Here is a 10,926-nt window from a genome sequence, read left to right as displayed (position 1 = left end):
AGCAGTGTGTGTTACTTTCCAGCCATAACCGTGTCCTTTATGGGACTGTTGTAGGAAGTTTTGCTCTACACAGGGTTTTACAACACTTGTAAAAGCAGCAGTGATGTGTCTGGTGTGGGTCCTGCAGAAGGGCAGGAAAAGTTGTGAAGTTGGGTTGTGATGGTAACAACCAAGGTTGAGTTGGAGGTCTGGAATGGCTGAAGCAAGGTGACTTTTGGTGAAGTTCTGCAGTGGATGGAAGGCCTGTGGGGGTGTCTTTCATCTGCTTGACTTCCCTGACATCTACATGACTGTTCCTGACTTCCTTCACAACTTTTCATGGGGAAAAAGTGATAAAGAGGTGTGGGAAATGCAGAGAAAGGAGGGTTTAAGTGACTTGCCTGTGTTAATAAATCAAGGGAGAAATATCTGAAATGGAAACAAGATCTGTTCCCTCACTAGCTTGATTTCCCTTTTGCTGTCCTGCTCTGGCTTTGGGGTGATTGCCAGGAGTCACTTCAGGGGGTTGTGACCAGATCCAAGGTGCTGCGGGTGTGTGCCTCTTCTCCCTGCCTGTAGTAGAGATATTTCCAGGGTCAGGTGAGGTGTGGTTGTGTGCTGAGCCAGGTGTTTCCCACGTGAAAATGTTGTGGTGTACACACAAACTCAAAAACAGGTGTGGTTTGTAGTACTACTTAGTAACCCTCATAAACAAACTGTGAGATTGTGTTGTGATTTCTCAATAGGTCTGGGACAAAAGTGAAAATGGTGATTGGCATTGCACTGCCAGCTGGAAGGTTTGTATCTGTAAAAATTACACTGTCTTAACTAGAGTTTCTCCTTTGCTTTTGAAGATGTTTTTTGCAGACTTGCAGAGTGGGAGTGCTTTGAGTTTATTGTAGATCCTGTATTTCCTATGGGAAAATGCTTCTCTGCTTCTCCAGAACATCTCTGATGGCTCATGTTCAGCAGAGCCTAGCACACAGTCTGCTCTTAGTCATACTTAGATGTATGAATGTAGAACGTAGCAGTAACTGATGTTTAGGGAGCTGGAAAACAGTACCTTCATTTTTAACTTAATATTTCCTTTCTGCATATTGCAAGACTTATTTAATAGCCAGACCTCTTATTTTTTTTTTTTTTAAATATTACCATATCTGACCTGTATTTTTCTTTTTAAACCTTTCTGAAAACTGTGTCATACAGAGACTCTGTTTCATAAGGATAATTAACACATTCAGCTGCTGAATTGTCCTTAACCTTGTGTTTAACATGACTGCAATACAATAGTTCTGTAAATGGAAATGCAAGTGAAGCTTTTGAATTCCCCTGCTCTAAAATAAAGAAGTTTTGACTAGGAATGGAAGAGGAGTTTCATATAAAAAAGAAGTTAAGTAGTGCTCTGTACATGCTTTGGAGAAGTACAGGCAGGCTAGAAGGGAGCTGAAAATTGAAAAAAAAAGCTGTACTTTTGGTGTCAAGGCAGAATCTTAGCTTGGAACTTCTAGTTTGAAGGAGTAATAAATAATGCCTTGAACTGTGCTTGTAATACCTAACTTTTAACCATGAAAGAATAGTGACAAAGCTTTGCAGTGCTTATAGGGATGAACAAAGGCTACAACTGCCATGTAACTTTTAAACTTTAAAAGAGAACATAGCTTTCAATGGAATAGCTTCACTTCTTTCCTAGAATCTGCTTCTGCAGAAAGTTGTGAAAACGTGTGATTGTTTGGATTAATACAGCAAGCATGTTTCTTGAGAGCATTTTGGTGTTCCCTTGCAGACACACAGTGGATCTGTGTGGCGTGTGACGTGGGCCCATCCTGAATTTGGGCAGGTCCTGGCTTCCTGCTCTTTTGACAGAACAGCAGCTGTATGGGAAGAAATAGTGGGAGAGTCAAATGATAAGCTCCGAGGCCAGAGTCACTGGGTGAGACTTTAACTTATTAATTACAGCTTTCAGATGTTCTCATACTAACAGGTTTACTGTGCCTCCTTGGTTGGTTTGCTTGTCGTAACGGGCTGAAGGTTTAAGATGCTTAAATTACAGATTTGGACAGAGCACCGAACATGCAAATTGATCTAAATACCAGGTTGCTGGACATTTCTGGTTTTGCAACATATTTTCTATTCCTGAGAGAGAGAAAGCACCCTGTTTTCTTCTGTTACTACACATTGTGCCTGATTTTGCCCATGTTTTGTTGATTTGTGGCAATATTCCAGTATAGAGTGTTTTTAAAGCCTTTGGGGAAAACAGCTAAATGGCAACATTCAGGCCAATTAGTGTCACTGCTATTGATGTTTTTTAAGATGTTCCCTGGCAAGCGACTTGCAGACATGAATTCCCATCTGCAGCAGGATTGAAGTTGTGGGGTTTTTCTTCTGTGACAAGAAGAAAACATTTTGAAACTGTCTCATGCTGTTCTTTTTCATCTTTCAAACAACATGTCCATCAGGTTTTGGCAGGGAAATAGTTTGCTGGGAAGTGGATTTTCTGGGTAGCATTTCATCAAGGGAATTTTCAGGTCTAAAGAGATTATTTTACAGCTATTCTTCAGGTGTAATTTTAAATAACTTGGTTTAGTATACCTGCCTCTAATGTTTTGCTTTATGCTGTTAAAGTAGCTGCATTTTTGTACTTTCTACTAAATTTTTCTGACATTAAAGTACAGAATTTCCCAGAATTGGGTTGTCAGGACCTTTGGCACCTGATGAGGTGGGAAAGCTGATGTCTGTGTGAAGGAGGCAGTTGTGATGCATACTTAATTTTCAGCTCAAACTCACACACTTTCTTGGTAGGAGAGGAGACAACTTGAAAAACAAATATTTACAAGTGCTGAAATCAGCAGGCAACATTGTTGGGCATTGCAGTTACAGTTAATATTGTCCCCAGTAGGAATGCAGAGGACAATTCCAGATTCTTGTGGCCAATACTCTTGTATTTTGTGCTTTTGTTAAGTTCCTCTTTCTACTGAGGAGCACAATCTAAACGACTTTTTTTGGTGTTAGAACTTGGATACCACTGTGAGTATCCCTCTTATGCTTGAAATCACATCAGTGCAATGATCTGTTGCCTTTCCAATCCACTGGTGTATAATTTTGGTGGTTTTTTTTGAGTTTGTCAGACTTTCATTAGCCTTTCTTAGGGGATAACTTTTTGATGGAAATGTCTAGCATTTCCTTCAAAAGTTTCTTCCTTTCTTTGCAGGTAAAGAGGACCACTCTAGTAGACAGTAGGACATCTGTTACAGATGTGAAGTTTGCTCCCAAGCATATGGGACTTATGTTAGCAACCTGTTCAGCAGATGGAGTTGTCAGGATTTATGAAGCTCCAGATGTGATGAACCTCAGTCAGTGGTCGCTGCAGCATGAGATCTCCTGTAAGCTAAGCTGCAGCTGTATTTCTTGGAATCCTTCAAGGTATGTTGTTATAAGTTTTGCTTTATGACTCTTGAAGCAGAAGATCCAAAGAGTTATGAAGTTTTGTAGAATAAATCCTAAAACGAGGATGGAGAAGATGTAGTGTATATTACCTGGATCTGAAAGAAAGCTAACATTTCATGTCATAAAGAGAGTTTGGCAGAGTCAGAGAAGTGTTAGAAAAAAAGTCCTCCTGTGCCCTGTGAGGAAATACTCTCAGGTTAATTATTTCTAGCAAGTATGAGCTATGGAGTGCCCTTCATGTATCCCACAAAAATTAACTGGGGTTTTCTGAAGGGGCTCATTGATACACTTAACTGCTTTGAACAGGATAAAATTGGAGAGGAGTGTGCTGGCTGGGTAGTCCCCACCCAGGAGACGTACCAGCACAAGTTCTCCTTTGCTTCCCACCTCACATCCTCCCCCAGCAACAGCATGATGGGAAAACCATTTTGGGCAGCGCTGCTTTGGATTCTGTTGGTCCAGAGGCACCGAATGGCCACGGGGTGATCTGGATCCTGATCCAGTTCCTCTGTTCAGCAGTAGTCCGTGCTGAGGGTCCAGAGTACAGGCTTTCACTGGAATGCCTGGCATGGGGTTAAAAATTGATTTAAAAACTAGAACTCACCTCCACTTAGCTTTAGTCAATCAGTCTTCCAAAACCTGAATGAAATCCTGCTCAATCCATTATTGAAAGTACTGCAAAGAACACAGACTCTGCCATGAAACCTGTGGCAAATACTTGGCAGTACTGAACCTATAAAATCAATCCTGCTTTCTGGGAGCATCATCTTGAATTGTCACATGATGTTCTCTAATGATTTCACCTTAATGGGTGCATTAAGTTGGTTTTCAAAACAACAGAGTGGAGCCTATACTGGTTTCTGTGAATAGCACTTACTCATATTTCCTCCCATATTTCCTTTTTTTTCCTTGTGATACTTTTAAAATTATTTCTTTGTTTTCTTTATAGATAACATGTCTGAAATTTAAAAAAACTGGCTCAGTGAACTTCCTGTGGAACCATTTGTAAACAGAACTATTTATTTTCACCTTTCAGCTCTCGAGCCCATTCTCCGATGATTGCTGTGGGAAGTGATGACAACAGTCCAAATATATTGGCTAAGGTTCAAATTTATGAATATAACGAAAATACAAGGTATGCTAAAGGACAATGTGTAACATTTGTGGGATCTTATCTTAAAGGTGTTTGCAATATAGGGGCTCTTGTTTTATTCCTGTGGTTAGAAGTGGAGTGGTAAACAGTACCTGAATTCTGTGGGACAGGGACAGGAGAGGGAGACCTCGGAATGGCGACCGAGGCCAGCAGGCCTGGTATTGGTAATGCTGGTCCAAGTGCAGAATTACCACTGCTCTTACCAGCATTTGAAAGGGAGAGTTCTTGTTTCTGCTAATTTATATGCTTAATTTTACACAATGAATTTAATAGAATCATTGAATTGTTTTGGTTGGAAAAGACCTTTAAGATGATTGAGTCCAACTGTTACCCAGCACTACTAGGCCTCCACTGACCCGTGTCCCTCAGCACCACATCTCCACAGCTTGGAAACCTCTCCAGGGATGGGGACTGCACCCCTGCCCTGGGCAGCCTGTTCCTGGCCTTGACAAACCTTTTGATGAAGAAATTTTCCCTGATATCCAACCTAAACCTCCCCTGCTACAACTTGAGGCCATTTCTATCACTTATTCCTTGGGAGAAGAGACTGACCCCCTACCTGGCTCCAACCTCATTTCAGGAGGAACTTTCATTGGGCACAGCTGACATTAGAATAGCGTTACACTTGACACATTCAAGGCAACCCTAAAAATGCTTTTAAAAGCATGTTTCTGATGACAGGGTCCTGTGAATTACTGGCACTGTGTGAAAGTTCAGTTTGTCCAAGTAAGACTTGAGAAGCAGAAAAGGCCAGGAAGCATGTCCACAACCACTTTCTATTAAATGATGACAGAGAACTTGTGTTTAATGCAGGGTGGTTGGTGTGGAAAGGAGCTGAGGTGTTCTGTGGATTTATGCCTGGCTTCAGACAATCTTTTCTGTGCATTGACAATACAACAAAGCAGTAACTTCCCTGGTGGTAAATAAGAAAATGGAGTAGGTGTTTGTCATGCAGCGGAGGGTGCAGATTGTGGTCTGCTTACAAGTACAGAACATTTAGTGAGCTACTGGCACACGAATGCCCTTTGGATTTGTGAATGGAAGAATCTTTTTATTTCCCTTTTCCATTTGTAGACAGAAGTTCCCTTTGTCCTGGGATCCTTGCCTTGTTGTGTGATGCACATACTGTTGTTAGTAGTTACTGTGTCTGACATATTCGATTTCTGAAGAAATCAGCTTGTAATTATTACAATTTATCTTAATGTTTTTATTTTGGCAAGTCTCAAGCATGTATACTAACCCCTTTTCCCCCATTCCACTATGTCTTGTTTATGTACCTTGCATCACTGGCCATTTTGAGGCATTAAAGGTGGGTTTCTTACTCCGTACAGGAAATACGCCAAAGCAGAAGCCTTGATGACAGTCACAGATCCTGTGCATGACATCGCGTTTGCTCCCAATCTGGGAAGGTCCTTCCACATCTTAGCTGTAGCAACCAAAGATGTACGAATTTTCACACTAAAACCCCTAAGGTGAGCTTAAAAGGAAGATAGTTTGGTATGATGTGGTGATATTATACAGTCTTATCTTAACAATATCTGCAAAGCAAAGTTGTCACTTAATGTGCGCAGAATTGTTCAGCAGACAGATTTTTAAGGTGACAAGATGGAGAGCACGTCTGTAATTCTGTCTGAATATTCCTTACCAAGTAATAATTTTTATAGGGACTCCTTGAAAGACACTCCTCTCTTTTTGTCAGCATGTTCTAGCTCAAGCCTCGGAACAGCTGTTTGCAGAACTGCCTCTTTTGTCTTAAACAGGAAAGAATTGACGTCGTCGGGAGGATTAACCAAGTTTGAAATTCATATTGTGGCACAGTTTGATAACCACAACTCCCAGGTGTGGCGAGTGAGCTGGAACATCACAGGCACTGTGCTTGCCTCCTCTGGTGATGATGGCTGCGTTAGGCTCTGGAAGGGTAAGGTCACCCACCTGAAATACCTTCACTTTGTAGTATGTTGAGTAAAATTTCTTCAGTATATTCAAAAAATAATTTTGGAGCCAAAGTTTGTTTGTGAATGGTAGATTTTTATATTTCTCTTTACATTTTGAAAGAAAGAAGTAACTTTGTGCTGGAACACTCACATGATTTAGGCAGCTGCCAGTAGTTGTTGCTGTACCCTCGAACTGTTTCACCAAACTTGAGCTATGTTGTCACTTGTAAAATTAACATACATGCTGCACTGCGATCTTTGCCTGCTGCCAAACCCAGGAGATCTGCTTTCAGTCACAATGTGACTGGCAAAACTGGCTTTTTGTCTAAATTTCCGAAAGCAGCAGCAGCAATAACAAAAAAAAAGTGATAGTTTCCTCACCCAGTCTCATTTCTTAGTATTTTAGTAAAGGAGACTCCTTGCTATTGAACAAACCTGAGTGTTAGATGGTGGCTAGGCAGAGTATGTCCAGCAGCTCAGGGGCCAGATCCTCAGCTATCTATTGAAGTTCACTTGTAAGTTACAGCAGGTGTGTAGCAGGGGAAGCATCACGTAGTGGTATCAAAAGCTGAGCTTCAGAAGAGAAACTAATTTTTTTTATATATATATATTTGTATTTTCAGCTAATTACATGGACAACTGGAAGTGTACTGGTATACTGAAAGGTAACGGGAGTCCAGTGAATGGTAGCTCTCAGCAGGGAATTTTTAATGCCTCTCTAGGTTCAGCCAATACAAGTCTACAGAACTCACTAAATGGATCATCTGCTGGCAGGTAGGTTAATGAGTAGAGAGAATAAATTTCAGTAAATAGTCCTGTCTCTGAGTCCTATCTTCTTAATTTCACTTAGCTTTCATGCTTGTTCTGTAATTATTTTTTTTAAGTGCAATATCATTTATTGCATGAGTACTTCTCCAGGCTCTTCTCATTTTGCTCTGTGGTGGTGTCTGTTGTGCTAGAGCTAAGAGGAAAATGAACAAAACCATAAGCCATACTGAATCATCCTGGACAGATAAGCAATGCAGACAACTATTTTCACTTTTAGTCCTTTCACATCACTAAAAATAACTTTCCTGAAATAGTTTCAAATGAGGAAAAACCATCGTACTGCTGTGTAACTGCCCTTGTGTTTTAGGTGTATGTGTAAAAGTGAAGCACAAATGCTAGCAGCAAATTCTGGTTTTCAATGGGGTAATGTAGCAGAGAGGAAGGAGGAAAAGCTCCTTCATATAATATATGGTTTAAACAGTCCTGTAGTAGTGCTAGTTTAGTTTACTTCCATTTTTGCAGGTGTAACATCAGTTCAATAAAAGTTTTGGGTTTTCTAATCTTTCTCATGTGGCATTCTTACTGCAGATTAGTTTGCTTTCCCTGTTAGATTTTCATTCTGTCCCAGTTGCTGGTTGGTAGGTAAACTGAACTGCCTCTCCTGAAAACCCTTGGAAGTTGTGCACACTGAAATCTGGACATACACTGACCCTGTGTTTGTACAGTGGGGTCTGTGCAGTCAGTTGTACAGGATGTGTCCTGTCTAAGGGCTAGGTGTGGCCAGATCCCATAGCAGCAGCTGACAAGTTTTGTGGCCACCTTCTTTTTTTCAATGGCCTTGGGATCACCTTTCCATCCATGTGCAGCTACTAATACATTTTTTTTTTCACTTTATAAACGTTGATCTGAAAGGTCCTATGACACTTTGCTTTTGGACAGTACCCTTTGCCCCCCTTCAGCAGTCAATCTGGAAGTTCTGCCTTCCAGATCCTTAGCTGCCTTGCACAGAGAAGGGCTCTCATGTGTTCCTCACAAGATAAATGGGTGAGCAAGAGGTGGTGCTGGGCCAGGTCTCCAGCCAGAAGGGAGACTGGGCATCTGCTTCCAGGTCCTACTTTGTTTAGCAAAAGCCTACTGAGACACAGTGCTGTCCTGGAAAGGGGATCAGGGCAGGCTGAGGTTAGACAGTAGGAAGAAGCTCTTTACTATGAGGTGGTGAAACACTGGAGCAAGCTGACTAGAGAGGTGGTGGAGGCCCCATCTCAAGACATTCAACATGAGGCTTGATGGGGCTCTGAGCAACCTGCTCTAGTTGCAGATGTCCCTGCTCATTGCTGGGGGTTGGATGAGATGACCTTTAAAGATCACTTCCACCCAAAACACGATTCTGTGATCTCCAAAGCTAGATAACTATTTGCTCAGGCTCCTAGAGGGAGATGGGGCTGTTGAGTACCTTGTGTACAGGGTGTGGTTTCACACCATCCTTATCTACGCCTGTGCTGCTGCCAGCAGGACTACCCCACCCTGCTCCAGTGCTGGTCCTCCTCTCCCTCAAGTCTGTAGGAAGCCATTGTGGAAATGAACCTTCTAGCATTATTTTAGACTCCCTCCATTGCTCTGTTTTGAAATTGGTGGTGTGTTTTTTTGGTGTTTTTTTTTTTTTTTTTTGTGTTTTAAAAACTATTTTCATTTCCAAGTTGGAATGAACACTTTGTTACAGAACTAAGCACATGGCTGGGGAGTTTCAAAGTCTGGTGCTTTGTCCTAGGGTTGAGCCTTACTATAAAAACAATGCACTTAACATGATTTCTCCTGTAATCACATTGACTTTGATTGCATAAGCACAGTGGCTAACTCTCTAGTGTATTAACACTTAAAGACTGATACACTGACATTTGACTAGATGGCTACCCAGAGTTTTAGTGAGTGCAGATAGTGCATTTCAGTGTCTGTGCATTTAAACACTTCAGCCAGGTAAGTGCAGGCAGAACTGGAAAACTTAATTAAAGCACAATCACCTAACTGGGTTTGTAATAAAAATAATTTGACAACAGATGACATAGATTGTTGGAAGATAAGTCAGTAGGGCTGTGTTGTTATGTTGATGTAATTGTGTGTCTAGATTTATGCTACAATTTCCATTCTCCATTTGTATTATGTCCTTTTTAACAGAAAGCAGAGCTGATACCAAGCTAACTGGAGTAACTTTGGTGTTTTGCTGCTTGTTGCATGCACACAGGAATGGAGAACGAACTCCTTTTTCCCCTCCCCAGCGCCGTTTGACCTCTCCCAAGACACCAGCAGCCTGCTAACTACTAAATGCTGTTCCAAAAGCCTTTTAAGCACACGTTGTACGTTTTTGTACTAGCCCGCACAGTTTGGTACTGTTGGAACTCCTGATAGAAAATTACTTGGAGAGGCTTCTTGTTTGGAAAAAAAACCCAACCCACAAACAACAACCCAACCCCCAAAACTCCCGTCAAAACCCCTCTTTTTTTGAAAGCTTGTTGAATTAAAAGCCTAGTTTATGACTAAAACTGAGAATTTTTTGTCCTTGATTGGGGTGGGAGGAGGGAAGTGACCATAAGTAATTTCCATTAAAATTGTTTTGGTAACTAATTTGTTTTGCATTTCATAGTGTTCAGCATTTGATTACAATCCCTAAATATGGCAAGTTTGTAACTGCTTTGTAATATATGAAACTGTAAGTTTTAAAGGAGCAAGAAAAGTATGTTTTGACTATTGTACAGATGGTAGCTTTTACTAGTTTGGTATTGCTTCATTTATACCTTCATATGACTTCAAATAAATGTTTTGTAAGTACTGTCATACTGTCTTCATCCCAAGAGAAGTACTTTTTCTCATCTGTACTTGTACATTCCTATGGTGATAATTCCATGGAGTAACTAAAATTCACTAAGCATAGTATCCTAAAAAAAAAAAATAAATCTAAAACTTGAGCCAGACAAAGATTGAAACCAAAATGCAGCTTTGTTGTGAAGTGCCCCATGATTTCATGAATCCTGTAGCTGTTCTTTTGTGTAAGTCCCTGGAACTGTAAACAAGACAGAAAACATCTGCAGGTATTTAATATCTAAGTTGTCCTAAACTGCACAAGTATTACGGGTAAGTTCTAATAAAAACAGCAGAAAAATGACGTGAAATGGTGTAATTGAGTCTTGCATTCACCAGGAATCTTAAATTTACTCTGAGGATTTTGCAGAAATATGTAAATACTTACGAAGACTGTATTTCCTTGGAAGTAGTTATTCTCTGTAAATGTGTATTATTAAATTTAAAGTGTTGTAAAAACAATGTTTTTACATCTATTCTAGAAGTGCTGTGAAGTTAAGCTGAGTTAGATGCCTATGCAGAAATTGTACTTGGACAATATTTAATGTATATTTTGTGTTGCAAATGAGGCATTCCTAAAAGCTCTGTTAACAAACTGCAGCAATTCTGGGAGAACAAAAGCCTGTCCCGAGCTGTGCTACAACATCCTCTTGATTTCCAAAGCGTTCTGTTGTAAAAATGTATACTAGGCTTAGCAGTGATGTTTTTTATCAGTTTCAGTGGAAAAGACTTGTTATTTTCCTTTAAAGAACAGTTTCCAGGTTTGTCTTGTTTTGAATTACAAGCCTTGATTTC

At 40.5% G+C, this 10,926-nt stretch overlaps 1 protein-coding gene across 1 annotated transcript; it reads left to right on the top strand.

Moving 5' to 3' along the window:
- Positions 1 to 725: 725 nt before the first annotated feature.
- On the top strand, positions 726 to 9,707 carry SEH1L (SEH1-like (S. cerevisiae); the record flags this gene model as incomplete). The annotated part of the gene is made up of 8 exons (XM_008945913.1): positions 726 to 776; positions 1,763 to 1,909; positions 3,188 to 3,399; positions 4,460 to 4,558; positions 5,908 to 6,048; positions 6,337 to 6,494; positions 7,134 to 7,284; positions 9,451 to 9,707. Coding segments are annotated over 8 exons (972 nt in total), but the record flags the coding sequence as incomplete, so codon positions are not given.
- Positions 9,708 to 10,926: the final 1,219 nt, after the last annotated feature.

This window comes from Merops nubicus, unplaced genomic scaffold (genome assembly GCF_000691845.1).
Source record: "Merops nubicus isolate BGI_N331 unplaced genomic scaffold, ASM69184v1 Scaffold15680, whole genome shotgun sequence".
In the NCBI taxonomy this organism is placed as follows: domain Eukaryota; kingdom Metazoa; phylum Chordata; class Aves; order Coraciiformes; family Meropidae; genus Merops; species Merops nubicus.
Note: the sequence above shows the minus strand (reverse complement) of the source record. Positions and strands in the feature narration are given on the sequence as shown.